The sequence below is a fragment of the Salvia hispanica genome, chromosome 2 (genome assembly GCF_029641045.1).
Source record: "Salvia hispanica isolate PSC_SH4W2 chromosome 2, Shi_PSC_v1, whole genome shotgun sequence".
Lineage (NCBI taxonomy): Eukaryota > Viridiplantae > Streptophyta > Magnoliopsida > Lamiales > Lamiaceae > Salvia > Salvia hispanica.
Genome location: NC_142693.1, coordinates 11,248,956 through 11,266,203, shown reverse-complemented (window position 1 = coordinate 11,266,203; position 17,248 = coordinate 11,248,956). Strand labels below are relative to the sequence as shown.

At 36.2% G+C, this 17,248-nt stretch overlaps 3 protein-coding genes across 4 annotated transcripts; all 3 read left to right on the top strand.

Annotated features, from left to right (window-relative positions):
* Positions 1-872: 872 nt before the first annotated feature.
* On the top strand, positions 873-2,336 carry LOC125201910 (uncharacterized). Its single transcript, XM_048100206.2, has 7 exons — positions 873-1,149; positions 1,229-1,281; positions 1,353-1,412; positions 1,489-1,566; positions 1,652-1,834; positions 1,918-2,073; positions 2,149-2,336. The coding sequence occupies exons 1-7, from the start codon at positions 900-902 to the stop codon at positions 2,287-2,289; spliced, it is 921 nt and encodes a 306-aa protein (XP_047956163.1). The 5' UTR covers positions 873-899; the 3' UTR covers positions 2,290-2,336.
* Positions 2,337-2,470: 134 nt separating this feature from the next.
* On the top strand, positions 2,471-4,817 carry LOC148931562 (uncharacterized). Its single transcript, XM_089066108.1, has 2 exons — positions 2,471-2,982; positions 4,170-4,817. The coding sequence occupies exon 2, from the start codon at positions 4,241-4,243 to the stop codon at positions 4,646-4,648; it is 408 nt and encodes a 135-aa protein (XP_088922234.1). The 5' UTR covers positions 2,471-2,982; positions 4,170-4,240; the 3' UTR covers positions 4,649-4,817.
* A 793-nt stretch (positions 4,818-5,610) lies between these two features.
* LOC125200647 (dual specificity protein kinase YAK1 homolog) lies at positions 5,611-16,188 on the top strand. Of its 2 annotated transcripts, XM_089065359.1 has the most exons (19): positions 5,614-5,928; positions 6,038-6,241; positions 7,383-7,582; positions 8,545-8,698; positions 8,789-8,898; positions 8,998-9,067; positions 9,172-9,254; positions 9,341-9,419; positions 9,506-9,546; positions 10,264-10,386; positions 11,626-11,776; positions 12,914-13,028; positions 13,130-13,212; positions 13,301-13,375; positions 13,682-13,756; positions 13,842-14,614; positions 15,048-15,206; positions 15,650-15,825; positions 15,914-16,188. In XM_089065359.1, the coding sequence occupies exons 2-19, from the start codon at positions 6,047-6,049 to the stop codon at positions 15,991-15,993; spliced, it is 2,742 nt and encodes a 913-aa protein (XP_088921485.1). In that variant the 5' UTR covers positions 5,614-5,928; positions 6,038-6,046; the 3' UTR covers positions 15,994-16,188. The 2 variants fall into 2 exon arrangements, with proteins under 2 accessions (XP_088921486.1, XP_088921485.1); XM_089065360.1 differs by lacking the exon at positions 15,914-16,188 and having other exon boundaries at positions 5,611-6,241; positions 15,691-15,825.
* The last annotated feature ends 1,060 nt before the right edge of the window (positions 16,189-17,248 follow it).

Here is a 17,248-nt window from a genome sequence, read left to right as displayed (position 1 = left end):
TTTTTTAGGGACGAACGAATAAAAAAATAGTTCATACTCTTTTCGGACGGAGGGAGTATAGGGCTGTGAGCCTTTTAGTTTTTATTACTCCATATTTTTTCAGTCCACCAATCCAAATTAAAACTCGAACTGCTAATCTTCATCTTCATTTAGTTTATGCAACCTAAGCATGACGGCCCTATTAGGCTGTAGCTCCGATGGTCTTAGCAGTTTGATTCCGGCTAAGCCCCTGCTGGAGCGGTGGCTTGGCCTGAGCAGGATGCGTCACTGCCTCCAATAGCCCGTCCTGTAAATCCGTCTAGCCTCATTTTTCGTATTATCTTTATTTCTATTTTTTTTGTAAAATTTTTATCTTACTAAATAAAATAAAATATCAAAACAACATAAATTAAATGTAACACTACAAAATATTTAATCAAAAAAATTAATAGAACGAAAATACTAGTAGTACTTAATTAAAAAACATAGAAAATTAAAAAAACCAGATCACTATTCCATTCTCAAATGGCTTTTGAGTTGGTTCATGAGTTCCCCAAGAACTTCTCGCTTGGCTGGGTTCTGATAGGCGGTGAAGGCGTAATGTGTGTCCAACAACAGCCTCTGCGCCGTGACCCAGACCAAGGACGTGAGTTGCGGGTCTTGGGGCATCAGAGATAAGGCTTCTGGCTCGGATGTCGGTGCCTTCACCTTTCCCTTCCTCTTGGCCACTTTAATCCCAGTGGGACGATGACTATCTATACGATAAGTGTGGTATTTCAGAATTTTGCCCGCTCCTGCATAGCTTCTATGACCACAACTAGTATTGGGCTTTTATTTCAGCCCACAACTCAACTAGGCAACTTGACATTTAAGTTCTTGTAATATCCAAACTCAGCCAATCGTGACCATTCATTCAAATCATGATTGCCTCTATGCGATGCCCTCTTCCTGTTTGCTCTTCTTCTCCCTCCGCCAATTCATTCAAATCAACACCTTGTATCGTTGCATTTGCTGGTAGCAATCGCAAGAAATCAAGCAGATTGAAGGTGAAAGCTACTGCGGCCCAGCAAGAAGAGGATTTCCAAGTCCTGACAGCCATCCAGACCAGATACAACAACGTAGTAATTGTTGATACAACTGAATCAAGGCTTCTTCTTCTCGACTCAACTCGTACGCCTCTCGATTCTAGAGCATTTCATTCGTAGTAGTAAATGATAAGGAGTGGTTAATCTTAGCTATGACGCTGCAGATAATGTGCATAGCATGCTTAACAAAGAGACCAAATGGACAGATTCCTATTGGGTATGTTTATGCACATGCTGTGTTGTTTGATGATGGAAAGAAGACTTATGAATCATCATGTCGATTTGCAGGATGAGTTTAGTGCATTGCCACCTGTGGTTCCTCCGGGCCCTATTGCAATCTTTGGCTTGGTAAATTAACTCACGATTAAGTGTCTCAAGTTTCCTCAGTCTCGTCTTTGAATTGATGGCTCAGTCGAAATGTTAGGGCGGAGGAACGGCTGCACATTTGATGCTTGATTTGTGGCCATCGTTGCAGATTCATGGCTGGGAGATAGATGAAATTGTAATGTGAATATGTTATCATCCTCAATTCTGCTATAAATGCCAACTAACTGCTTGATTGTCTCACACTTTCTTCTTTCTTGCAGTTGATACATTTGTCCAGAGAATATTTTGGACTGTCCGACTTGGAGAAGCAAACTAGAGAGGGTGGACTGCTTACTACTCACATCGGTGATGTTTTTTCTCCCGAAGCTGCTATTTCGGGAGGATATGCAGGCATCGTTGTTGATCTGTTTGCAGAGGGAAAGGTTTTGCCAGAGTTAGAACAGGTGTATACAACTTCCATTTTTCTACATTTTGTAGCAATGCAATCACTCTGAAAACTTGTAGTAATATGATTATTCTTGATCAGGCTGCTACTTGGTTACAACTATCTGAGAAATTGATGCCTGGAGGCCGCTTCATGGTAAACTGTGGTGCGGGTGAAGGTGAAGCGGTTTCTCGAGATAATGAAACTTGGAAGCTGAATGCAGCAATTAGGGCCATGTGTGAAGCATTTCCTGGTCAAGTAGGGTTGCTTCTTGTCTTTCACTTGCATTTTTTTGGCCAATTGAGTTCCAATTATAATTGTTTGTTTTATAAGGTGAATTGGAAGAAGATGCCAAAGGGTTCAGGAGAAAACTATATGGCTTTGACAGGGGTTTTGCCAGATTTGAGTGCCTGGTCTGCTACTCTCCCTTACCCGCTCAATTCAAGCATCAATCCATGGAAGACATGTACCTGAAGAGAGACAAGTTCTTATAATTCATCTTTCATTTTCTATATGTATCATTCAAATATCACACCTTTATAGAGCTAGAGAATGATGATGAGTTTCAAAAAATAAAATATATACACATAACAAATCTAAGTTCATACTTTACAGCAAAGTGAAACTGAATAAGAAATCAATAAATTTAATGCTGATTGCACGTAGCTATCTATCTATACATAAATAAAAGAGGACTTTTGAGAAATATTATAAATGCCATTGTAACTCATGAAATCATTGACTAATAAAGTTTGTTTCGTTTTTCAATGCAATAAGTGGAAAAGGTTGTAATGATTTACGAATTAGAAATCTATAAATTTAATGCTGAATGCACGTAGCTATACATAATATATTATAAATAATTGACCTTTCATCTTTATTATGAATTAATTGCACCAAACTATTTTTGTCAAATGTTATAATTATAAATATAAATTGTGGTTGTGAGTTTGGGAGGAAAAATGGTATGGGAGAGATTGATTTTAATAAATGGCATTAATGAGAATATCACAAATTAATGGGCCTCCAAATAGTGAGAATATGGCCCAGTTTAAGCTTCACCCACTATAACGGAGAATAATCATTTAAATATTCCAAAATCATCGTCTTCATTTCTGTTGCAAAAGCTCTGACTGGCGTTTCATTTTTCTCATCCTCCCAGCCCAGGTAATTCTATTTCTGCCCAGCTAATCATTATCCTAAATTTCAATTTTATTGCTAATTTTCTCAATTAATTCTGTTTTATTGATTTGATTACGCAACTGCCCTTTTGTGCCTGTGCTGATTTTCAATTTCCACTCAAAATTCTCTTTCATGCGAACGTGTCAGTGTGTTTGATCATAGGCGTGAGATTAACTCCTCTCGATCTAAGTCCGGGAATAATTAACCAAAAAATACATGTATTAGTGCAGCCAGAAACCCTGATTCCATCTACTTTCTTTCCTTGTTTATTCAATTGTACCTTCATTATCGTTGTTTCTGCATCTTTCACTTGGCTAGGCTCGTTTTGTACATTTGTATACGATGTATTTCTGTGGAATTGCTGCAGAATGTACTTCTCCCTGTCACCCTGTGTTATCTGTATGTAACCTACTAGATAATTTTTCTGATTGAAAATGTTCCAACATCTGCAATTCAGATTTGCCATTTCAAGTTAACAAGTACGTACATTGATTAGCTATTGCCAATTTCCTCTCTTTGTTATGGCATATCTAATTATGCAGAGAAGTTTGCAATAGATCCGTATATATCAATCTGCACTCTGCAACTGACTCTCATCTGCATTACTTATTATTAGGGTTAACATTAATATGACATGCAAAATATGTTTTATTTTTATCTGAATAGCACTTATCCTGACTGTTAATTCCCACTGTGATGCTTGAGTATTAACTATTTACAACTTATGCTTAAATGATCTAGCTCGTCTTGTATGTTTAAAATGTATTTGGTTCAATACCTTTTCTAAGATGACCCTTCCTCAAGTACCTAAGATATATCCCAGTCTAGCAAATTAAGTGTATCTACTGATACTTTGATAGCATTGAGTCACACGTATTGGTACTTATTTGAGGCCTTCATGCTTATCGACATCCGTGTAATGCCATCTACAACAACATGCATGTAGTATCCTTCTCTTCCTTTCTAACTGTAATTGAGATTACACATGCTTATTTATTTTTTTGGTTCTGAAGTGTTGTTGTCTTACTCCTTTGACACAAAACATATGGAAAATGTAGCTTAATACATCGGATATTCCTTTAATTAGGTCCATTGCTGCTTTCATCTCTTGTGCTATGGTCTCACCATTTGAATGATTCTACATCATTGGCTTCGTAATTGCTTTGATCCAGGTCTTTTTCGCTAACGTAGAAGGCTACTGGAACCTTATTCCCCCCTCATTTGGTATGTTGTAAGGCCAAGTATGTCTGGTGACCGGACTTTTGTAGACGGGGACGCTTCCTCTGGGTCTGGCGAGGAAGCAAACATGTTAGATAGCCAGAATAAACACCATACCGCGATTCCTCACTCAGGGCAGCACAAGAGAAGCCGCAAAGCAACAGGTGATGCTATTGTGGATGCTATGTTGGAGATAGCTGCAGCTTCAAAGATGAGAGCTGCTGCAATCATGAGAAATGAGGAGCGTTTCACCATTAGCAAATGCATAAAAATATTGGATGAGATGCAAGGTGTTGATCAAACTGTATACTTTTTTGCCTTGGATTTATTTGAAAATCCCTCAGCAAGAGAAACTTTCGTATCTCTTAAAAGTGAGAGGCGATTAGCTTGGATGCAGGGGAAGTTTAGAGCATCCACAAGTTCAGCAGCATGACTAGGTTGATTTATTTTCCAACTTGTTTCTTTTCTGCACATTTTTGCAATCAGGCATATTCTCTACAAAATGTGAACCAACTCTAGCAATGCTTTTCTGAATGTGGCCCATGTACTTAGCTTGATTTTTTGGTCAGAGATGCTATGGGAAATGCTTGATGGTTTATATGTTTTTCATCGCACTATGATATGTGTTTCTGGTTTATATATGATTAGGAGGTGTTAACTGTTAATGCCTAATTTTGTAACAAAAACCAAGATTGAATAAAGATTATCTTACATAAATTGCAGCCTTTATCTTATACAGGGAAAAATTAATCAGTAAACTTTTAGCAAATGGGTTGAAATATACTCCATTTAAAGATAAAAGTATTAGATGCAAGACTTTTATGAATATTAAATGGGAAATTGCCAACATATCAAGAAATTTTGTCAAATTTTAATTAATCCTGCAACTTTAAAAAATATTCAATCATATCATAACTTCATCAGTTTTTTCTATTGTTCCATTAATTTAGATTAGGAGGAAATCATGTACGTAAGATTTAGAAGGCAAAAAACTTTAGTCTAATATGTACGTTTGTACTAAAGTCAATGGCTTTTGCATATACACACATTTGCAAAAAAATGGATTTCAATTTTCAAGTCATATTAGTATAATTTTCCTCCACATCTAAATAACAATTAAAAAAAAATCAAAATTATGATATAAGTAACTATTTTAAAAAGGGATGGAATTGAGCAGTAAATAGCTAAATTTCATAATTTTTTGTGGCAATTTGGATTTTGGCCTATATTAATACAGCTGAAGATTCCTCAAACATTATTGGATTTATTATTTAAGTAATTATGAGCATAAATAAAATGTGAAATGGGGAGAAGAATGTTGGGACTGTAGTTTTACTGCTAATCCAAATAGAGTAACAGACACAGTAGTAGTTGTTCAATTACTGCTCATCCCCGATTACCACAAAACACCCCACCCCTTTCACAGCGCCTTCACCCTTTTCCCCTCTAATTTTCTTAATTATTTCCTCCAAATTCAGATTCATTTCTACCGATTTTCACTTCATCGCTCTATCTCTTTGATTTCTTTCTTTTCTCCCCCTTCTCGCCTCAGCTCGATCGATTCCCTCGTTTTGCCCTTCCCTTCCCATTTCATTTCTCTTTTTTTTTTTTCCAGAAAAAAAAATAAAAAAGAAATTTGTTATATTTGTTTATGTGCCTGATTTTGAAGATTCTTTCCTGAGTGGAGGAGGAGGATGGGATTACAATCTTCCGGTAAATTCCTCGAATTTGCTGGAGGAGTAAACCATACCATCCCTGTTTCTGACTTTCAATTCAACTGAATCTTTAATCTGTTATTCATCAATCAATATAATTGAGGTAGGATTGAGTTATGGACGAGGTCTCTGCTGCTGCCGCTGCTAGGGAAGCTGAATCCCCGCAACTCAGCGAGAGTTCAACATCTTCCTCTTCCTCATCATCCAGGATAATCTCATGGCGCCCTAGGCCGTTTGCCTTCCGACCTTATTCCCCAACTCTCCCCACCAATACCAAGCCCCAACATCTTCGGGTGGTCGTCAAGAGACCGGTATCGTTTTTCATCCCTCATTGCATAGCTACAATCACTTAATCTACGATTTCAGCTTCCCCAAGTGCCTAATTTTTGAATTGGCTGTGATCTGTCAAAGAATGTGGTTGTTGGTTTGGTTTGGTTTGGTTGCTATGGTTCTTGCTACATTTCCTATTTCACTATTGATCATGTATGCCGATTGCCGAGCATTTCATCCTGTTTGGCAGTGAAGCAGTTGATTATAATAGATCACATAAATTTATAGGTTGCATATAACGTTAGGCAGTAGATGACCTTGAAAGTAATTAGGAAGAGACCAATGTTGGAGAATACATTAATGATGCTTCATATATTAACAGGTTACCTTTAGAGGTTGGTATTAGATGTTGTTGGCATGATATTATGTATCTGCTTTGAACAAAACTATATACATTTTGACCATATAGATTCTGGACCATCTATGTATCATCAAATTATCAATGCAGAAATAAACTTGTATCAACCAACTAAACTTGTTGAAATTAAGTTGTCACTGAATCAGTATAAATTTAAATGAGTAAGTTTGTGAGTTGTGATGGCTGTGGTTGTACCAACACAAGAAATCAGGATATATTAGTCCTTTATTCATAAATCAATTCCAAAGTATAATCGCATGCCATGCTATCTGAAGAATATAAAAGTAGTGGTCTTGACTTGGGCGTGGTTTGTGGATAGAGCATCACTTCATTTTGTTGAGATAGGTTGAGTAAGAATGAATTTCTGAAGCCTTAATAGTGAAATCCCTATGTAAAATTGTCATTGGCTTGTTGACCTGAAGAAAGGAAAGATTGTTTTTGGATAAGACAGAAAGTTTAAGAAACTGCCTCAATATTGTTGTCACTGGGAAGGAGGTCAAAAGATCAAGATATTCTGGTTATATATATGGACTGTGCATATTACAATGGCTGGTCATGATTCAGTTTTATTGTTGGATGATATTATGTCCTCTATCAAGGAACTTATCTCCTTTCTGGCTTTGCTTTTGTTTTTCCTGACAAACTATTATTCATTGACATGCTGCTTATCTGTCATTTTTTGCTAGGACTCCGTTTGCTTTGTGTAACCTTTGTTGAACTTGTAGGTTAATTTTAGAATTTTCTTCTTTTTTTTTTGGTTGCAGTTGGTTGCCCGCTTGACTAAGGATATTGTTGAGATATATCAATTATGCAACCCTCAGTTTTGTTATTCAGAAGAATTGAATCTAAAGAGGTTCTTGACGTCACCATCTGTTGGACTTTTGAATGATGGTTGCGATAATGAAAACTCAGACCTGATCCTGACCGTAAATTATTCCCTCGTTAACTCAAACTTAAATCAAAGGTATGCCTATCTCGATGTCCGGGGAATTTGCTCAAGGATTTGAAGGAATGTGTACCTTTTTTGGTAGCATTAAGCATTACGTCCTACTTTCATATTTAAATAATTAATGTTAAAACTCAAGATGATACATTTTGAACATATAGTGGCAATTGCGTTATGCGAACACTTAGCAGAATACGTGTCTTATTGTAATTTTTAACAGGTGGAAGAATTTAGTTAATAAAACAGGGGATTTTTATGAGTAGTGCACTGACCCTTGTAATTTCTGGTCTATATCAAGATTCCATTGGTGTTGGACTGATACCATAGGGTTTCTAATTGTTACAATTAATTTATCTTGGTATGCCACTGGATTCCCATTTTAATATATTTCGCATTGATCAACATAATTGTTTGAATAAAATATCTTCCTGTCCGGCATTTTAAATAAGTATCAACCTAATGTTCATGGAACGAGGAAATGGATAAATAAATCAATGAATGGTTCTCAATGATATAAGTTCTTTTGTAAGAAAAATGTTACTCCCTCCGTCCCAAGATATTAGACCTCTTTCTTTTGGGCACGAGAATTTAGGAGATGTTGTTTTATGGTGTAAGTGGAGTTGGTAATAAAGTAAATTTTTACCATAAATAGAAATGGCTCAAGTATGTCGGGACACCCCAAAATGGTATATGGGTCTAATATCTTGGGACAGAGAGAGTACCATCTAGTATCCGGTCAGTAATGAAGAAAAAGTAAAAGAAAAACTGGATCGATCATCTTGGTTTTGGCATTCTGCCTGTATGAATTGCTGAGAAAAGTATTCTTTTACTGAAGTTTCTGTATCACATGGTTACATATTATAAAAAATTATTCGACATCTGCCTTTTTTCTCCTGCTCTTGTTCTCCCCTGCTAGGCTCTCTGCTTCTCACTTGTATGTAACATCAGATGATGATTTGCCATCTACTTTTTGTATGCAGGTACGTTGTGAAGGATGTTCTTGGCCAAGGCACCTTTGGGCAGGTTGCTAAATGTTGGGTCGCAGAAATGAACAGTTTTGTTGCTGTCAAGATCATAAAAAATTTACCTGCTTTTTACCAGCAGGCACTTGTTGAAGTTTCTATCCTAACAACAGTAAGCCTGCTCTGGACTTGGTTTTGTCATTTTTTTTATTCGCCTAGAACTCTTTGTGGTAGGTTTTCAGCCTTTTGTTTCTTTACGCAGTTAAATAAGAAGTTTGATCCTGAGGATAAGCACCACATTGTCCGGATTTATGATTATTTTGTGTACCAGAATCACCTGTGCATCGTCTTTGAGCTGCTTGATGTTAATCTGTGAGTTATTGGTCCACAAATATTCCATTTAGAGATAAACCTTTTTTGCTTGACCACACCTGGGAACTTAGCTGCATTGCCTTGAGAATCTTGTATCAGGTATGAGCTTATCAAGTTGAATCATTTTAGAGGGTTGTCGTTGAGCATTGTGCAGCTATTCTCGAAACAGGTGACGGTTTTTCCTTTCTCCAAGCTGGTGTGGGTTTTAAGAAAGTTTATTCATGGAATGGACTGTTTAATTCATGGAATAAGATTGATTTCTTATTATTCTAGATATTGCGGGGTTTGGCTCTCATGAAAGATGCTGGCATAATTCATTGTGATCTAAAGCCAGAGAATATTCTGCTATCTACAAGGTGAGCTGCTCGGTGATTTTGAACCCCACAAAGGTATGCATCTTATTTATCTTATATATTTAAAGTATTTACACATAAAATTACAGCGTGAAGCCAGCAGAAATCAAAATCATAGACTTTGGATCAGCTTGTAGAGAAGATCGTACTGTTTACTCTTATATACAGGTAAGCTTTCTCAATTTTGGAATTTATAAATTTGTTGATGCCAATTTGAGCTTAGTTTGTTAAGCTAGTAACCTTTTTTTTTGCAGAGTCGGTACTATAGATCACCAGAAGTTCTTCTTGGATACCAGTATCCTTGAAAATGATATAAACCCTGGCCCCTGACCCCACAAAAAAATTGCTTGGGATACCCTGGACCTTGCCATAATGGAGAAGCTAGTCTTAATCATAGTACTTCTAATTGAGTAAAGGAAAACAAGTTGTCCCTCCGTCCCGCCATAAGCGAGACGCTTCTTTTCGGCACATGATTTAAGAAATTGATATTTAAAGTGTTAAGTGGAGAGAGAAAAAAGTAGGTGAGAGAATAAAGTATACTCCCTCCGTCGACGAAAAATAGTCCCATTTTGCCATTTTTGGGTGTCCACGAAAAATAGTCTCATTTCAAAAATGGAACTTTCTCTAATACTTTATTCACTTTTTCTCCTCTCTCTTTTACCGTTTCTCTTTCCCCCTACTTTATCTATTTTTTATCCCTTCTCTCTTACTTTACTAATTTCTCATTAAAGCCCGTGCCATCCACAAATGGGACTATTTTTTGTGGATGGGAGGGAGTATGTATTATTTTTGCTGAAAGGGAAAATGACTCACTTGGACACCCTAACAAGGAAAGTGACTCGCTTATGGTGGGATAGATGGAGTATTTAATAGTCACTCGGATTTTGAGGAACTAAATTCTTGGGCTACATTTATTTTCATCTTCCTCCGCTCTTTTATGATAGTTTATACTCACTTACAGATTCTTTATGATGCAAAAAGATGCTTTTGTGTAGACCTTAACCTTGCATAGGTACACTACAGCTATTGACATGTGGTCATTTGGGTGCATCGTTGCCGAGTTATTTCTTGGGCTACCATTGTTTCCAGGTGTTTCAGAGTTTGATCTTCTGCGGAGAATGATTAAAATTCTTGGGTATGACACATCCTCTTTCTCTTTTTCAAATTTAATTAACTGATGCTCTTAAGCAATCTTTTGACTAGTGGAAAGCGAAGGTTGATGTTAATGTTACTGGAGATTTTTATCTTAGGCCTTACGGCTTTGTTTCAGTTATTATCTTTGCTTGGGCATATTTCATTTTATGAAATGAATGTCCGTGTACTCTTCAGTTATTTGATACAACTACCAATACGTCCTCCCTTAAGGTTTGGGTTCTGCTATTTATTCCACTCGCTTACTCTAAATCACTTCCACTGTTTTTTATGCTTGCTATTGTAGAATTAAATGGCCCTGAAGGCCTGGCTGTTGATCTTTGAGGTCTATTGTCTTACAAAATAAATTAATGATATCCAATCCTAATCTTGGGACAAAGATAGATTTAGATAGGAAACTGGGCACGTCTTGAAAAACATAATGAGAATCTGGTTGTGATTTGTGAATGATGTTAATTAAAATTTTGTACTTACTGAAACTGTTCTAATTTGGATAGCTTTATAAGTTTATATACTCATAAGTGTAAGCATAGATTGGGAAAAGAAATTTGTCTAGTTGAGAAAAAGAAGGTTGACATGGTATCCAATAGATAGTTATACACAGCTTAGATGCTGCAAAACACACTCCTGAAAATGGCTGTTGGTTCTGTTTTCCACCCCAATGCGATCATAATCACACACTACCTCATGGCATTTCCAGTCACTGCCATCCACTGCCATTTTCTAAACCTACAAATTTAGTTAACTAAACTCTGCTCTCCAGCCTTTTCAGATTCAACTTTCTGAGATATAATATGTTATATGCCATGCGAGTAAAGGTGGTGCATAAATGCTCCAGGATTTTCTACCACGAGTTCTTCTTTTCCTTGTTCTTCCTCGTTCCCATTTCAGAAATCTTTATATCTCATTTGCTTCAAATTTGGTTCATGACTGAATTTTAACTCCATTATGAAGATGCTACCCTCAATCTCAAATTCAATGCTAAAATCTCCAAGTTTAGATATTTAGGCATATTTTCTTTACTTTATCTCTTGAAATACATTATCAAGTTGAACATAAATCAAAGCTCCAATTTACCGTGCATTAATTAGTTCTGAAACAGACCACCACAACATCTACAACAATAAAAACATCACATCTGGTGAACTATGCTTTGTATAAAGTTTACTTTGCTCAGGGTGTTAGCTATCGTGCAAGTTGACTTACTCTGCTAAATTGGCAGGGGTCAACCTCCTGATTATATTCTCAGGAAGGCAAAAAACACTAGCAAGTTTTTTAAGTTCATTGGGAGCATCAACCATGATGACAGAGACCAGAGTCAAAGAAGCAATTACAGCATGTATCAGGTCTTGACCGAAGAAGAATATGCAGCTGTAAGTGCCTTTTAAACTTGTCAGTTACAGCTTGGTGATTTTTATTGTTAGGGTTTTGTGTGTTTTCAAATAGGGAAAAATTTCCATTTAAATCATAACTTTTGGTTGACTTATGGTTAATCCCGCAACTTTCAAAATCAGCCAATTAAATAATAACTTTTGTACATTTCTCAGTTGTCCCATACAATAAAGAATTTCATGAAATTTGTTGTGACTTTTGTACTTTTCGTCATTGTATCTTCACCGCTTACATAATAATAATCTAGAAATCGACCACCATAGAACAATGCTAAATTTATCCGGAAGTTAACCAAATATATGATTTAACTGTATGAGACAATTGAGAAATGTACAAAAGTTATGATTTAATAGACTGATTTTGAAAGTTATGGGTTTGATCAGAAGTCAATCAAACGTTGTGATTTAAATTAAATGGCAATTTTCCCTTTCAAATATGTACTGGCCCCTATGCCATATTTATCTGTATTTGTGTGCACAATAATATCTATGCATATACAAGTAATCAAGTATAATACTATTTATTTATGGGTGTGCAGCTCTCTATATTAATTTTGAAGTCTGCTTCTTAGCTTCCTATTATATCAATTTTCATTTGTACTCCCTCCGTCCCACTCAAGATGTCCATATTTCCTTTTTAGTTTGTCCCACTCAAGATGTCCACTTTCTATATTTGGAAATAAATCCCTCTCTCCTCTCTCATTAAATTATTCAATTACATTTTTCTCTCTACTTACTCCACCTAACAACAACTCCTAAAATCTCGTGCCACTCAAGAATGTGGACATCTTGAGTGGGACGGAGGGAGTACATAGAATTCAGATTGTTGTTTGAGATTTTGTATTATATCACTATTCTTAGTTTCTCATGTCGATCCACAAGGCCACAACTAGGTAAGGGTACATTGCTCACTCAAGCCATAGTAACGAGTTGTCAGTTTCTCTCTTGATGCATTTCCATGAAAATAATGATGCTTATGATATTACTAGCATCGTACTTATGGTGGGTCCTGGTGTAATATTGACTAGTTTTCCTGATTTCCAGCCCTTGAATTATCATTTATGCTTTCACTAATTCTTTATGCTAGTTAATAGTTATTTTAATGCTTCTTTGATTCAGAGGGAATCGAAAAAACCTTCAATAGGAAAGGAGTACTTCAACCATATGAACCTTGAAGCTATTGTCACGAAGTACCCTTACAGGAAGAATTTGCCAGAGGAAGAAATTCTTAAAGGTTATCATGATACTCTTTCAAGAAGCTACAGGGAGCATATTGACTGTCTTATTTTTGATACGTTATTTATTTGGATACATTATTGACTTCTACTTTTACAGAAAGTCAAATACGATTGGCACTTATTGATTTCTTGAAGGGGCTCGTCGAATTTGATCCGGATAAAAGGTGGTCGCCTTTGCAGGTATTGAACAACTTTGGCATCTCAATAAATATGGATCTATAAATTGATTTTCTTTGTCTAAACGGATTTGATTATTAATGTGTTTTAGGCTTCCAAGCACCCTTTTGTTACTGGGGAACCTTTTACATGCCCTTACAAACCTGCTCCAGAGACCTCGCACATGGTGAGTAAGTATGGCTGAATTGCCTTCTATAATAATGTGTCGACATGTTCATGTTCTTTCTTTTACCTTTTGGAAAATAAGAATTCTACCATTTTTATTTGTGTGAGTTAAGGGTAGCCCGTGAATGAAAATATTTTTGTATTGATTGCGAGCCTGTGAAGGCTGTGACAGCAATTGGTGAAGATCTTGCTTGATATAGTCATTCCTCTATGTTAGCAGTGTCCTGATTCATTCATTGATCTGTATCTGACCTTGTCTACACGACCCTTCCTGGTTTCATCAATTTTTGTAAATTTCCTTTTTCAGCCTGTTACTCAAAATGCTAAGGTGGACCATCATCCTGCTGGGGGTCATTGGTTTGCCGCTGGTCTGTCCCCTAACGTAAGCAATTTTCATCCAATATATTCTACAGTCCCTTTTTGTTTATCTGGATGCAAAAATTGACTTTGCAGGCCTTCTTATGTAGATATCAGGAAGGAATAGAGCTATGATGCCCAACAGCCAACATTACCAATTTGTGCCATATGTGCATCCAGGTAGTTATGGTAGTTTGGGAAGCCATGGGAGCTACAATGATGGCCTGGGGCTTGGAAGCAGTTATGGAAGTTTTGGTGACAACAACAATTTCCATGCATTTTATTCTCCGGCTGGTCCGTCTGGAATGAATCTCTACGCACATAGTGGTAACTCACTTCTTGGGAATAGTCCTGATACTAGGCGCATGATGCAACTACCGCACGGGAGTGGAATTGGTTTTAGCCCTGGAAATTTCGCACCTATGTCCCTTGGTTCTAGCCCTTCGCAGTTTACTCCTCCTAGCTCTTATGGTCAGATTTCAGCAGGTTCGCCCAGACATTACGGTCCTCCTTCTCCTAGAGGTAGTTGTCATGGATCTCCTCTAGGAAAGATGGCATCTGGAAGCCATTACAACAGAAGGAAGAACTGGTCCTATCATGGAAATTTACATTCCCAAGAGACTGCATCATCTTCTAACTGTCAAGGAAATATCACCGATATGAACACTTGTCAGCCTGAGGGGAACTCTCCTGTATATGTAGGCTCTCAATCTCATCGACAGCCCAACTTTAATGCATCAACATGGAGACCTCAACAAGGAGGGAGGAGTGTAGCATCTAGTTACTCCTCTTCACACATGCAAACTGTTCAAGGGAGTGCAGCTGAAAAGCATGAGGCTAGTAACTCACTGCCTGATCCTGGAGACTGGGATCCGAATTATAGGTATGCATATAACTGCAGTAATGTATTTTGACATAAGAAACTTTAGTTGTTTGATGGTTGAGCTCTATTAATATAGATGTTCTGATTATCTATGTGCTTGTATTTCACTCCCTCCCTCCCAACTTAAGAGTCCTAATTAGTTAGGGCACGAGTTTTAAGAAATATAAAGAAAAGTGGGTTGAATAAGCTAGTGGAATATGGGTCCCACTTATATATATTACTTTTATAATAAAATGTGAGTGGAATAAATTGGTGGAATTGGGGCCTACTTATCATTTATGGTAAAAGTGAAATAGGACTCTTTAAGTTGGGATGGACGGAAATGGCAAAATTGGACTCTTAAGTTGGGACGGAGGGAGTATGAAATTATCAAATGGATCTTCTTGTAATATGTTCATTGTTTTATAGTATTTCACTATTTTGTTTTTTTCAGTGAAGAACTTCTTTTACAAGAGGATAGTTCAGATGTGAATAGCATGACAAATCAATTTATCAAGGGGATGGACTTGGGCCAACCTTCAATGTCCATTGAACCATTGATTGGAGCTGGAAATTCAAGTCACATCTCCATTGCTGCTCTTTCTATGCAAAGGTATGCTTTATATTCACAGAATATATAAAGGGGACAGTCTTGAAATTTGTTTGATCCATTTTACTGCTTTTCTAAGATCATATTCTCCAATTTAGCCCAGGCTTTCGTTACTGCCAGATGTACACCTGTTTCATCACTTGTTAAAAAATAAAATTGCAAATCATCTTTAATTTTTAACTAAAGATAATTTACAATTTTATCCATTGACATGGCCTAGGTGGACAAATATCTTCCACTACGATCAAGAATTTCAGAAGTATGAATTATGCTTGTAAAACTCTATAATTGAAATTTGAAACTACAAAACCCTTGATTTGATATCACTTGAAAAGCAAAGACGAATGGAACTGTTTAAAGATGATTGTGCTTTTGAAGCTTTCTTGTGCCTTATGGTTGTCAATTGAGGCTCAGTTTAGTTTTTCTGTTGTTGGATAACAATTTAGGCATGACGGGCCTATTCAGTCTTTTTCTCTTGGCGAAGCAGGGAGTAATCCTGCAATCCATGGTTATGCCAATCAATCATATTTAACGCCTCATTTGGCGCTAAATTCTCCCAGCCGTTTGGGGCAACAGCCAGCTCAGCGACACAACATAGGGAGATCAGCTCAATTTCATGAAGGTGAGTACCCCAATGATCTGGTTTCAGTTTGAACATCTTGTCACCATTCCAGTACCTTTTAACACGAACTTGGTATATCTACTTGCAGGAGGACATAGGGGGAACTACTCAGTCTCCAGCACACCTCCGGCTTTTCAAGGACGAAAAGATTACAGAAGGAATGCGTGATGCATAATGTGAAATGTTTTAATGGGAGAAGTCCTCCATCATTATTTATACTAGTATTGAATTTCCTGGACTTGTGATTTTTTTCTTTTCCCTTTCTATTTTTTTTTTCTGAGTTTGTTGAGAAAAAAATTACTATCGACATACATGTGTCTCTGGTTTCAAAAGCTTAAAGAAAGAAGTTGATTTGAGGGTTGATATTGCTTAGTTGATGGAGCATAATACATTAGACAGGAGATGGTGATTTACAAAAAATAGTGTTATTATTGACAAGTGAATGTTTTTATTGTCACTGCTTTTTTTTTTAAAAATAGGGTGGATTGAAATTTGTATAAAAAGAGTGATGAATGCAAACACCATTCAAATCATCTCTAAAAATCTAAACCACCCGTAGCATTATTATATTTACACCCAAAATAAGCATCAATCGCACAAGCATAAGTAGTTAGGTTTTTCAATCCTCAGCAATTTTATTAGCTCGATCCAGACGATTCATCACTATGCATAGCATAAGCCATGTTGGTGTGAAATTGCCTCACAACCTTGTCTTTCTTTGTGAGGACATAATTTTTGCCCAATTTTAAGTGTAAAGAATCAATTTTTTTTATTAAATTTTTTTTGTGGTGTATAATCCTTTCTATATAAATTTGTTGAGTTTTGCTACAAAATCAATGGTAATCTAGTGGTAATGTGTTTGGTGAAACCTAAAGGTTGGATTAAAAATCCAACTTCTTCATTTTTCATTTTCGATCTTTATTATACTTCCTCTGTCCTCAAAGAATATGCACTTTGGGGACAGCACAGATTTTAATGTAAAATTGGAAAGTAAAAAGATGTAGAGAGAAAAAGTAAGTAAATTATTTTTAGGGGAGAATGGATCCCACTTCATTAGAGATAAGAGAGTTTTCAAAATTAGAAAGTGTATATTCTTGTTGGACGGACTATGACTAAAAAGAAAAGAGTGTATGAAGTATTTTTTTTTTCATTTTATTGTATTCACTTGTGTTTTACTTTTTTTTCTAATATCATATTTATATTTTTATTATCATCTGAATTTCATTATTATAAAATTTTAATTTTAATATTAATTTATAATTTAGTTAACTTTAACTCACTGCAAATATTTTATTTTTTATTCATTTCTTATTTCAATTTAATCTCAAAAGAATTTAATAAGATTTCACAATAAATATTGAAATAAGAAATGAATTAAAAAAATGGAACCTATAAATATTAAGTAAAAGAACAATATAAAAGT